Genomic DNA, 13,513 nt, shown 5'->3' with positions numbered 1-13,513 from the left:
TAGCTGCCACAAGAGTGCTCAGAGGGAGTTTCTCCAAAGTCAGAGCTTAGAGCCTTTGGGGACAGGCAATCATTTTATTGATTTATTTATATCTATGTAATCTGCTTTGGGGACTTTTGTTGGAAAACAGTATATAAGTATTCGTTGTATTTGTAGAGGAGGTGGCTAGAGGGAGGTGCCAGGAAGCAGCTGAATCCAAGAGATTGTCCACATAAATGTTTAGATTGCCAACAAGCAAACAAAGGCTGTTATTGGACAAGAAAAAGGTGAGCCAGGCATCAGGGTCTGGAATGAAGCATATGAGGAAGCCAAGAGGGTGATCTATAACAACTCAGAGGTGCAAAGAGGCAGTGGCACTCTTATCCCTGGACTTTGGGGCCAAAGTCCAGAGCCTCCACACCCCCGGGGGGCCCCAAATCTGTCCTGGGTGGTGTGGTTGCTACTGGCCTGCACTGTGCTGGGCAGCCGAGTGTGATTATGACCTGTGCCAGATGCTTTAGAGACAGAGAGGGGAGTGTGGAAAGAAATATGTGGGATGGGAATATGTTCGGTTGTGTGTTGAAATGTTTCTGCTAATAAGAACATTAGAACATAAGAACAACCCTGCTGGATCAGGCCCAAGGTCTATCCAATCCAGCATCCTGTTTCACACAGTGGCCCACCAGTTGCATATTTGCATAAATATACCTATTTTATATTCTTACATTATTGTGAGACCAGTTGCTGCTTGTGCCCTCAAGAACCTATGTGTTAAAAATGCTGTGTGTGTCACAGTGTGTGTGCGTGTAGGGGGAAGATGCTTAACTTGCAGGTGGGGGTGGGGGGCTCCAAAGTCCTTTAGGTCCAGGCTCCAAAATTACCTAAGTGCACCCCTGCAAAGAGTTATAGAGTCCAGGGGCAGATTAAGCCTTTTGCCACCCATATGCGGACAAGGATTTGCCACCCCCGCCACTGCGGTGGTGGAAAAGAAAGCCCCTCTTTTATCTCCTTAAAAACCGCCGCTGTGTGCGGCAAGATAAGGTCAGTGAAGGCTGCACAGTGGTGGCGGGTGAGGGGAAAGTCCCCCCTTTACCTTAAAAAAGCTGCACAGGCGACGAGACAGCAGGAGCTGCAGCGGGGCAGGTGGAAGTGGACCGAGGGGCGGGTTCCCCCTGCCACTACGTGGGCAGCAGGCAAGAGAGAGTTCTTTCCGTCTCCTCTCCTCCCTCTCAAATGACTGCACACTCCATCTGCTCTGCAGTCCGTTATGGGCCTTTCTCCAGGAAAGGAAGCACTGTGAAGAGGTTGGAACAAGCAAGAATTGGACGGAAGGCCTGCAAAATTAACAGGGCTTTAAAGTACTCTCTCATCTGCTGATGTGACATAACAAGGACAAAACCTTATGACATTTGTGACCCCAGCTTTTTAGCATGAGCTGTCTGGGGGGGGGGTGTTAGAGAACAAATTCTCTTCAAAGCCTGATGTTAGGCCTTTGTATAAAATACAATGGCAGTGAAAATCAACTCTTCAGTTTTGCTGCCAGGCTAATAATCACTCCTGACCAGAGTAGATTTGCATGTTAAAGAGAGTGACTGGGGAGACACTTAAAAAGAAGATGATGTGTATTAATCAAGAGCAGCTTTATCCTTCTGAATACTGTTATTCATACCATGCACAATGCACCCAAGACCTCATCTGAGTGGTACTGCATTTATATGCCTCCCCCGCCCCCTGTTAATAGTTAATTTGTCATAGTTTTGAGTCTCAACTATATATTGTATATCTTGAAAAAAGTAATTAAACTCTTCTCAGACTCTGCATAGAGTTGGTGCACTTCTTTCAAAAGTAACTGGCTGGTGAATGATGTCAGTGTGTGAGAATGGTATTCAGGTAAGCAGGGAGAAAGTTCAATATTTACAATTGACTTAACAATGGCAAAAATGAAACATAAAGAAGAACATGAGAGCAGCCCAGTTCTACTTGAATGTAACTGTTGATCCTATAAATTAGGGTCCTGGGCTGAACATGCACCTTTCTGCTCAGTCTCAATGCCATGTTCCTTTTCCATTGAGACATGCAACATTTTCCTACAAGATGGATGTTCAAAAACTGCTTCATGCCTTTCAGAAAAGCAAGGAGAGCAAGAATGACTCATGTTTCTTCCCCCACCCCGCCTCTGTTTCTATGAAATAGGATTGAATGGAAATAGGTGGCTCATTTGCAGAAAACCTTTATTCTTCTTTAAAGAAGGGGATCCCTGTTTGGGTGATTTTTAGGGAATAGAGGCAAAAATGTTCATCCATTTGAGGGGTAGGAAGAAGTGAATTCACCCCGAAGGCAATCAGGTAATTACATCTTCCTGTGGTGAAAGTAGTAATGTCATCAAATTACAGAATGGGTTTCTATCTCAGTAGAGATATCAGTCTCTCTCCTTTTACCCCACCAAGAATTGTGGGACTCTCCATTTCCCACTGTCTAGGGTAATGCCACTGACAGAAGAAATGAGATGAGTTTGTCATGGCAAGAAGAACTTAGGAGTCCCTTTTTACCTCCTGCCAGAGTGGTGCTGACTAGGTGCTGCATTCTCTTTTTCCTGGTCTGGGAAGAAGAGAAACGTGGACGATATAACCCACCCACCTCCAACACAGAATACATATCATTGCCACTATCTCTTTGATCCATGGCTTATCTATGATATGTTATATATTTGTTGTATTTATCCCACTCTCTGTCCAAAGGCTTTAGAGTGGCTTACATATGGTTTCTAGGAGGTCTCTCATCCAGTGAGTTTACAGGGTCAGGAGTGCTTAGCTTCTGCAGAAGAATTCCATCCTGTGCCTTTGGATATCTAGACTTGGGATGAATATGCCACAAAGTATTTTCAAAAGATTCTCATGGCGAATATATGAGGTGGGGAATTCCAAGAATATCCTGCTGGACTTCCAATTATTCTCAGAATGTTCCCCAAATAATTATCATGCTGTGGCTTCATTTGCAAATGAAAGGTTAATCTTTACCTTTTTGCAAATCATTCACCACTTATTACCAGCTTAGCACCAGGAATTAGTGTCTCTCAGCAGGGGAGGTAGAATCATGCCTTCTCTGGAAAAGGCAGTTTGTCTTAAGGTATGGAAGTAAGAATAATGTTTTAAAAGTAATAAATTTGATTCTTGATTGATCTGAGCATAGGATTGGCATTAGGTCACCTGGTTAGATTAGTGGCTGAGGAGAATTGGACATGGGTTCTTTCCGCACTGCTCTGAAGACCGTGTGTGGCCATGCTCAGGTGTATACAATGAGATTGGTAGCGTATGAATTATATTGTTTCCCTGTGGGTCCCCAGCTGTGGCTGAGCTCCAACACCCATCACCCCATTGTCAATCACAGCAGGGCATGATGAGAGTCAGTCCAGCACCTGTAGAAGGGTCAAAGCTGGGCAGCCATTCTCCAGGTCGGGCTGGATCCTGAGGCTGGTTGACTGTGGCTGGATTCCCACGCTCATCCCTCTGTCATCCATGACTCTAACCCCGCTGCTGAGAGACACTAATTCCTGGAGCTAAGCTGGTAAATGCTGGTAATAATCAGCATCCTTTTATATATAAAAGAAAACAGATTTACTCTTTCACAGAACCTTCATTGTGCCCTGAAGCAGTAGGAATTTTCGAATTCGAATGTTGGCTGTCTTTAAGAATGTCCGTAGTTGAGAATTTACTGATGCACTTTTATTCTTTTAGCAGTTCTTTCCTACTACCAGTGCAGTGTGTGTGTGTGTGTGTGTGTGTGTGTGTGTGTGTGTGTGTGTATATATATGAATATTCTTTTCCAAGTCTAGATGTAGCACAGTTGTGCTCATTACAGGTTTCTTGCAATGTTTTATGTGTAAGGATTTCCTGAATTTAAGAATTGGTGCCCTTCCACCCTTATTGTAGTTGTCTGAGGTCCTTTCCCCACCCCTCTATATTCAAGGAGTTTTTAACAGTAAATGGCAGCCTTTTGTAATGATTGATATAGATGGACCACATTTCACAAACTAATCATAATGTGCATAGCTCCATGTGTATGAGCATCAGAATTCCAGGAAGTTCAGAGTTCATCATTTTTTGAAGAACTGCATGTTGGAATCCTGCAAATGTTTAATATGTAGATATGTTTAATAAGTTTCCCTTTCTGTTTTCTAGGCATACTTTAAAAAATACACACAAATACTCACACAGGGGTCATTTTGGTCTCAATCAGTAAACAACAGGGAATGCCAAATTGTGTTTTATACTTAATATACAGAGGCGTATCTAGGGAAAATAGCGCCTAGGGCAAGCACTGAAATTGCGCCCCTGTCCAAACAGGGATGATGGGACTTGTAGTCAACAACATCTGGAAATCCCTGTTAAAAGGAACACTGTACCATCTAGACATGGTTGTTGATCAAAACCTGAAAACATGAGCCATTTTTATTAAAGACTTAGAACAACAGTCAGGAGTTATGTGAGGATTCCAGTGTCATTTTCTGTCTCATCTCATGCTTTTTAAAAACCATGACTTTGTCCTAAAGGATCACCTGCCCAAATTCCTGACAGCCTTTGTCTTGTGATGACAGTTGGCTCATGATGGGGTATATGTTCATTCACCACACTAGTGCTTACTTTGGCACCAGGAGGGAGGAGGATACATTAGTTTGCCACACTAGACAGAGGCATTTGCAACAGGAGCAGACAGCCAAGTTCTGCCAGGGCCAAAAGCAGCCCTTGCCAGATTAAGAAATCATTGTAATTTGCCCCTTGCCCCCTTCCTATCACAAGCAGTGTGCTGTTCTTTTATTATTGACTCTCAGATATCCTAACTCTCAGATATCTCAGTCATGGATGGAAAATATAGGATCAATTTACAAGAGACACATTTTCTACATGGAAGTTTCTTCTGTGCAGGTGTTGTGCAGAAACCCATGTGTAGTGATCAATACATATGTATCTATTCCGCACAGTTTCTTTCAAAAATGACATCCCCACAGGAAATTTTGCTTCACATTAACTAGTTCTGGGTGATAGGCAATGGACAAGAATTTGGCAAAAGAATTTGGGCAGTATAAAAATATGTTAAATAAATAAAATATTTGTTTTTATCTTGTTGTAAACCTCCCAGAGATATAAGTTTTGGGTTGTATAAAATATGTTAAATAAATAAAATAAAATGAAGTTCCATTTTATGAAGAAACGCAGACAATGTAAGCATAAAGCTGGATACAATAAAGCAGGAAGTGCATCAGAGACCCTGGGCAACAGCAGGGTCTTTTATATGTTGTTCTATATGCAAGGAACTATTATATTTGCAAGGAAATTCCTGTCTCTAAAAGTCATTTCACTTTATGATATACATATATTTAATTAAAGGATAAGCAAAGTACAGTGTTTAAGAAGCAGAGCCCCACACACCCAGTTCTTTTCCCTATGTCCAGAATAGGGTCATGTTCTACTGGAATATCTCCTATGTTTATGGATAACTTTCTACTGAATTTTACTCTTAGTGGAAGCAAGCTAGGTGTGTTATTTATGTTTCAAAATCTAAATCTAGATCAATTTGCTTGGATTAATATTGAACACACAAAATTTGAATCTAGATTAATTTTAACCTGCTCCTTTGAAATAAAATTACATTAATATAAATGTAAAGCTGACTTTATTTAACTGAATGACTATTTACATTTCAACTATTTTTTAAATCATATGAAGTTCAGAATAATATCTAATTCAGCAAAGGAAATTAGTTAATTTTAATTCTGTTTCACTGAATATAAATTTTTGGCAGTTTGAGGGAAGCAAATGTTTACATCAATTGCAAACATCTTGTATTTTTAGAGCTAAATGGCTATTTAGTACAATGTGTTGGATGTAGAAAATTTTGAATTCATAAAAATGAAAGTGTAAATCAGCTTTCTCAGTTTAAAAGCTGCACCTACCAAAATTCCCTTCTTCCATATACAACTAAAAGGAAGGCACTCTCTCCTCCTTTGCAGCTGAGCACTCGATCTGCAGCCCTGTTCCTTCCTTTTCCCCACCAGCAATGGGTTTTCCCTTCTTCTATACCAGTGATTCTCAAACTTGGGTCCTCAGGTATTATTGGACTTCAACTCCCATAATCCCCAATCAAAGGCCACTGAGGCTGGGGATTATGGGAGCTGAAGTCCAATAACACCTGAGGACCCAAGTTTGAGAATCCCTGTACAGTCAAGGCTTCCTTTCTCTTCCTTGAACTCACCCTCTTCTTGCAGGATTTCCATTGAAAAACCTCCTGCCTTGCAAACTGCAAGCCACAACTGCTCACAGGTTGGAAAATGCTGCAAACACAAGTTTTTTTTTTACAAGAAGGAGGCGGACAGGATGGAACCTGGAGAGCATTCACATTTCTGGACCTCCCTAGGCACGAACTCTCTGTTCACTTAACCCTTTCAGCCTCTCCTGAAAAAGTAGTTTGTTGCAGTTCTCTTACATTTCTTTTATTGTATACATTTTTAAAAAGAAACAAACATCTTCCGCGGGGGCAGGGGGGAAGCATCGGCCTGAGAAAGCACCAGTCAGATATAATTTTTCGGAGACTACTTGAGAGCAGGCGGGGCACAGGCAATTTACTTACTTTGGACTCTGTGGTGGGTCAGGACTTGCAGCAAGAACATAAGACAAGACAGCAGGGCAGGCAGCCGCAGTGCTTGCAAATGGGAACAAGCAACCCCGCCCAGGTTACTAGGATTCCCCCTCCCCAGCACTTGCCAATGTTTGCTGCCTGAACGCAAGCACTCAAATGACTCGGAAGAGCTTGCTCAGGCTCCTCGGAGCCTGAGGCCACGCCCCCTTAGATGTCACATGCAAAGGGGAGGGGCCTCAAGCTCCTTGCTCTGGCTCTTTGAAGCTTGAGGCCACACCCCCTTTGATACCACATGCAAAGAGGGCGTGGCCTTGAGCTCCAAAGAGCTGTGAGCAAGCTCTTTGGAGTCATTTCAGTCAGCGCTTGCTGGCTGAAAGCATCTGTTCTTCCTTTCTCTCCCTCTCCGGAGGAAGAGAAAGAAGAAGAGACGCTTTCAGCCAGCAAACGCTGGCCGAAATAACGCAAGTGCTCGCTGGGGGCGGGTGCCTCTCCGGACCTCAGTTGGGGTGGGGGCGGGGCATGGCAGGCAGGCAGTTTGCGCCTTCCCTGCAATGGCGCCCAGGGGACGTGCCCTGCCTGCCCCACCCTCGTTACGCCCCTGCTAATATAATTGTTTGTTCATCTATATGTGGTGTGCCTGGATAAACACACAGTGAACCCAGGTTCCATTCAGAATTGGTGCTTTGACTTTTACATAGAATGTTCTTTTCTGTAAAAATTTCAGCCACAGTAATATTGTGAGCCGTACATCCATTTTGCAGTAACCAGAAGGAGCAAGCAGCTGGACTGTTCTCAGTGAACAGACTAATTTTCTAAGGATGCTGTTGGGGTTCCAGAACACACAGTGAACATTCCACCACCACCACCACCATCACCACCACCAAATACTATTATAAATGTTGTAGTTACTTCAGTGCTGTCATAAACAACTTGTATTCTATGTTAGCACCTCAGAAGCATAGAATTGCTTGCTTTTGACTCTTTTTGAAATGTTTCTTGTACATCTGGCAATTGCTAATGGTTTTTTTTTTTTTTTTTTACCAAGAAGAATGTTGGTTCTAGAAAGGCACTTGGCTTACTCTATGCATTTTTTTTATTTCTAGAATACACCAGTGGGAACTCCAATTTTCATAGTGAATGCTACAGATCCAGATCAGGGAGCCGGTGGAAGTGTGCTTTATTCTTTCCAGCCTCCATCCAACTTCTTCGCCATTGACAGTGGCCGTGGGATTGTGTCAGTAATCCGAGTACTGGATTATGAAGTGACTCAGGCTTACCAGCTTCAGGTCAATGCTACAGTGAGTATGAAGATCCCCACAACTTTCATTCTTTAAAATCTTAAACATGTGTGGAAACAAACATAGGTCTTACATTAACACCACAAATTCCTCTTTTTATATCAGGTTTCTTATGGCTTGCAACTTTCAAAATTCTTTTTTAGAATACTTTGTAGTTTTCCCCTCCTTGGAACACTTGAATATTGAGCATGAGGGCAGAAGGATTTATTTTAAGCCATTATGGGAAAGTATACTAAATATATTACTTGTATTTTTACTTTGGCAAGAAAAAATACTATTGCCAAAGTATTCATATTCATATATGGCATCTCCAGTAGCATGGCTGGAAAAGAGCTCTGCCTGAAACTTTGGAGAGCCTCTGACAATTAAAATAGAGCAAGTATTAGATGGACCAATGGCCAGACTCTAAGATGGCTTTTTATGTTAATTTCTAGATTTAAATAGTTACTGAGCGAGACAGTAGAGATGTTTCAAGACATGTTATCATTTTGGAGAGGAACTTGAGATTTCATTGTTTTGCGTTTAATGTTGTTTCAGTATTTCCCATGCCTTATGTTTTTAAGGACCAAGATAAAACCAAGCCCCTCTCCACTCTGGCCAATCTTGCTATCACCATTACAGATGTACAAGATATGGACCCAATTTTCATCAACCTGCCCTACAGTACAAACATCTATGAGAACTCTCCTCCGGTAAGAACCTTCAACAGGTACCCTTATTACTGAAGGAACTATTGGAAACCTCTCCCGCATAATCTCTATTGAAACATCTTTGTCCACATATGTTTGTTGTATTGTGGAAGTAGGAGCTGGGTCAGAGATAGGAGGAAACAGATAGTAGGTGCTTTAAATATGTGGGTGGATTATCCTATTCAGTTACAAAAAGAAAAGAAAAAACTGGATTCAGTATAATTCTTTAGGTCACTGATTTACAGTAGTGGAGACCAACTACTCAGGTGGATCAGAACATGTAAAGTAAGATACTAATTGCATTTGCAAATAGGTATCTTCTGCCACAGAAACACAACTTCTTGGGTATTTCTAGCACATTTTATAAGCATAGTTATATAGCTTCTTTACAGGGTCATGCAGAACCTCATATGAGAATCTACGACTGCTCAGGCTGGCTTCCTCTCAGGAGAACATAATATGTACTTTAGCTAGATCAGTGTGACCACACCACTTGTACAGCTAGAACCAACACAATAACCTGTTTAATTACTTGGTTTCAGCCAAGATGGAATCAGTGCTTCATGCATTAAAAATAACAAAAATAAATAGTATTATTTTTGAAGTGGGCCCAGAAAATAGCCTAGGAGTAGCCGATGCTGTAGCACTGTGTTTGTGGATCTGATCAGTGCTTAGATGGGAGACCATTGAGAAGTCCATGTGCCTCATGCTGAGCTTTCTAAAGGAAAAGTTGGGATATAAATAAGGGATGTATAGAATTGGTCCCTCTATTTCCATCAAGTTCCCCACTATTCTGCCCACCCAGTGCTGGCTTGTCGTCATTTGCCTCTAGAGGTGAATGGCAACAAGCTGCCCTGCCCCCTGTCATTGGCCTCAGTCCTAGACAGGACAGAGCCAGACTTGACGTCACCCTCCCCCCTCACTGACCTCACCTGCACCCCTCATGCCCAGGCACTGCCCTCTTCACCTTGTCTCCACGCTCGGTGGCTGGGGCATGCCCTGCAGGAGGCAGCATGGAATGTGCCTGCTGCGTGGGCTCTCCATTGTTGTTGTGCTACTAAGTCAGCAGCAGCTCTGTCCAATCTCTTGCTGTCTCTTGTTCCCTCCAACACAGTGCGGGAGGGAAGGGGAGAGAGCGAGAGTGCGCGCTGCTGTAACTGTTGTCTTTGTATCTCAGCAGGGATGGTGAACCCAGAGAGTAGGTATGCTCCATGCCGCCTCCTGCGGGGTGCACCCCATCTGCTGAAGCTGGCAGCAAGAAGGAAAGTGGGTGAAGTTGGGTGAAGGGAAAAGGCTGCTGGAAGCAGAGGTGGCAGAAGGCTGGCAGGCTTCCAAGGGGGGTGGGGGCATCAGGGGGGCATTCTGCCCCTCAGTTTGTCTCATGGGGGAGCCACCCATGGGAGCCACTCTATGGTGTTATTATATCCACAGAAATCCCATAAAGTGACTTGGATATCTGCAGAGCTTCTGAACAATTTGTGCACATGCATGCACTTTTCCCTTTCAGAAAGTTGTTATTTCCCCTCCCTTCTTGCTTGCATTACAGTGGCTGGTCCTGGAAAGTTCAGAGCAGTGGTAATATTAACCTGTTTCCCTCCCACTTCTGCAGCAAGTCTAGAGAAGCCTCTTCACTGTAGAGGTGAAACTGACAAAAGGGTTTCAAAACCTTTGTGAAAGACTTCCTGCTGAAGTGCCAGAAAAGCAGTTGCCAGTTTCACTCCAGGGACACCAGTTATTTCACTCCTAATCTTTGCTGTCTTTGTTCATAACATTTCCATTTTGTACAAAATTTTGTGCATTTAACTACCTCTAAAGTTTATTTCTCCTCTGAGCAGCATGTGCATCCAGCCACCAATAATTATTTTTCCTCATGCAAATTAAATTAATAGCATTGGATATAAGGAGAGTTTGGGATAACTTGTCTGCACCAGCAGAACCACAGTATCCCAGTCAGAAGTTGAACCTGGTGGATTATGCAATCAGCATGCTTCGAAATAATTATAATAGTCAAATGAATGCTCCCGTGATATATAGGGTAAACTGAGGCCTCTCTGGGCTGAACTGAGCATTCTGTTCACTATTTTTCACTGCCAGTGAAATGTAGATCCTGTGAGAAAAGAGTCAAAGTGGAAATAATTCTGTTGAGCCTGCCTCTTTGGAAGATCTAGCCAGGTGCTCCGAGTGTGGGCAGCAGGGCTGGATCCTTAATGTGAGGCCACCAAGACAATTGCCACCAGCCCCATGCTCCTGCAGGTCCTGCACCTGCTTCCCTGCCCTGTAGCCAGCATGGGCTCTGAGATACCCCCCACTGCACCCCATGCACCCACAGCATAGGACTGGCCAGGATCAGGAGGCTTGCTTGCTAATGAAAGGCTTCCCTCCATACCAACTATCAGCAGTTAGGCAGGTGGGTGGGGCTTCCAGAGGCCTTTCTGCTGGTGTCCCTGAAGCTGTCCAGTGGAGGCTGGCAGGCTGCCTGCAAGCAGCAGATAAGCAAGGAAGCAGTGTGATGATTTTTAATTTTTTTTCTTTAAAAAACCCTTCCAAAAAAAGTCCTATGTGGCTTGTTTCATGGCAGAAAACTACAAAAACTTTGGGAACTGAAGCCTCTCCCCACAGACCACCATTCCACCCCCATGTGGAAGAATCTGCTCTTTGCCTTCATAAAAAAGGGTAAAGCACCTCTCTTTTGCCCTACCATTTAGATCTCCTGGAATCACTTGGCATAGGGTTTTGATATTGAACACAGATATAGGGCAGAGTAGGAAGAGCTCTATGTATTTAATGTGAAACAGATTGGTCAATCTGTTGATTTGTAATAATGTTTTCCTACTGCAGTAAAGCTGCCAGAAAGAGTGCTCTCTAGCCATAGAGTATTTCACACCTAGTGAATGTGGAGCTAACTATAAACAGCCAAATAAACAAACAATCTATTTATTTGTATTTGTAAATGATTTCCCTGTGCTGTTTTGGGCTCTGTTTTGCAGGGAGAAAACAACTGAGAAAATGGCCTATGCTTGCATAAGTGCAAAATGATTTTCTTTGATAGTATTCTGTTCTGAATAGTGCAGACACTTTCAAATATACAACCACCAAGTGCAGAAATAGGTTATACATGAAGTGTGCTGTGCTATAATTGCTGCTCTTGTAAATGTATCTCTCTTGGAGGACCACTCCAAAAGAAGAGTTTGTTTTACTCCATACTAGTGGATGTTTTAGGTATTTAACCAATGAAGCACTTGGGTGGGGGGGATGCTCAAAAGACTGTAAAGTAGCTGGAGGAAAAGGAAGTCACTGATTAATACAAATGGCTGTCAAAACAGCACACACATTGTTCCAGACTTTATATTAAATCTTTTCTTCACACAAGACAGTATAAGCAGTGAAGAGGGGGGCGGGAATCCTGCTTAGTACATTAATAACAAGGGGAGAAGAAGAATGAAAAGATATTACAGCAGTGGAAATCCTCACTAGCATCTAAGATTATGGACTAGATCACCTTCACTGAGTGACCTTGTGGCCAAAGAAGGAATATCTCTCAAATTAAATGACTATATAGCAATGTCTGGAACTAAATGGTCCCTTTCTATTGATACTTTCACTAATACATAACAATTAATGTCATAAGGCAGGCTACTTATACTAGACAATTTTTTTTTAAAGTCCTGGAAAGGATTGGTATCCAACATGAAATATGATGTTTCTCCTGAATACTTCAGCCATGGCCTAATGGTCTTCCAGTTTGTTTACAGCAGACACTAATTTTTCTCCCCCCTCCTCTAATTTCATCTGAAGAACAATTAAAAACAATGTGAGAAGTAGAATTCTGATCCAATACAATCATCCCTCGCCTACTGCAGTTTTCCCAATTGCGGATTTGAGTATCTGCGACTGGGAAATTGTGACCACCCTCACCATCTGCAACCTGAGCATCTTCGATTTGGCATGGGTTGTGGGTTTTTAAAACAAAATTTCAGTGGTCAGGGGGTCATTTCTGAGCGTCGGGGCGATTCTTTCAATTTTTTACCTTGGTTTAGGTCACTTCGTGACCACGATTCCCCTAACCCCTTGTTTGCCATTGAAACCAATGGCTCATCTGCAGCAAATTCACTAACCACAGCATTTCCAGGAATGGAACCCTAGCGGCTGGTGAGGGACAACTGTATTACTTTCTTCTTCTTTAGTGTGTGCATCTTTTACACTGACTGATTTCCACATCATGTTCCCTGTTGTCATGTGGGGTGTATTAAACAGGTAAATGTTCAGGGAATGTCCTCTTTGTGACTGATAGATTGAGAACAAACAATGACATGTATTTTCCCTCTAGGGAGCCGCTTGAGAAATCAATAGAGAGCACACAGGAACATAAAACTACTTGTGCATGCTGACATATGCCTGTGTTTTCAAGCCCCCCACCCCCAGGTCTCACCAAAACACCTGTCATGAATTATTATTCTCATCTTTCTTTCCTCTCAGTGTGCTTTGAATGCTTTCACATCTCCAAGGGATTGCTTGTATCTCTGACCAGGGCATTTTGCAACACAATTGTCTTCTGAGAATGGTGGATAGATGTAGTACAAATCTGGAAACACTAGTGAATAAATACACTATACAGACTTATGAGGCATCTATTCTTTCTTAATTTAAGGCATTTAGTTTGTTGAGGATGATTATCTGCGGTACTCATTTTACATCCTGAGGCTCTCAATAATACTATGTGAAGATAAGTATGAAAAGAACATGTGTGTTAGAAGTGTCCCAATGCCTTTGACACACAGAAGATGCTTATTTTTGTGTTGATTTCATAGGATGTACAAAGGTGTGTTGTTATTAAAGGCTCCTGTGAATGTTCTTGGCCTATCTACTTTCATTGCTCTTTATACTTATCAACAGCACACAGTATGTCTGTATTTT

General features: G+C 42.6%; 1 protein-coding gene across 3 annotated transcripts in view; it reads left to right on the top strand.

Annotated features, from left to right (window-relative positions):
- CDH23 (cadherin related 23) overlaps positions 1 to 13,513 on the top strand; it is an 846,530-nt gene that overhangs the window by 314,312 nt on the left and 518,705 nt on the right. For 2 of the 3 annotated variants that reach the window (XR_008320257.1, XM_053312564.1), the window contains exons 7-8: positions 7,716 to 7,910; positions 8,474 to 8,602. Coding sequence is in view for 2 of the 3 variants with exons in the window: in XM_053312564.1 (XP_053168539.1) it covers positions 7,716 to 7,910; positions 8,474 to 8,602 (324 nt within the window). In the remaining variant the exon portion in view is untranslated. Of the gene's footprint in view, positions 1 to 3,077; positions 3,106 to 7,715; positions 7,911 to 8,473; positions 8,603 to 13,513 lie in introns of those variants that run through there. The other variant, XM_053312546.1, reaches the window with a different exon arrangement.

This window comes from Hemicordylus capensis, chromosome 3 (genome assembly GCF_027244095.1).
Source record: "Hemicordylus capensis ecotype Gifberg chromosome 3, rHemCap1.1.pri, whole genome shotgun sequence".
Classification (NCBI taxonomy): Eukaryota; Metazoa; Chordata; class Lepidosauria; order Squamata; family Cordylidae; genus Hemicordylus; species Hemicordylus capensis.
This window is presented reverse-complemented; position numbering and strand designations above follow the sequence as displayed.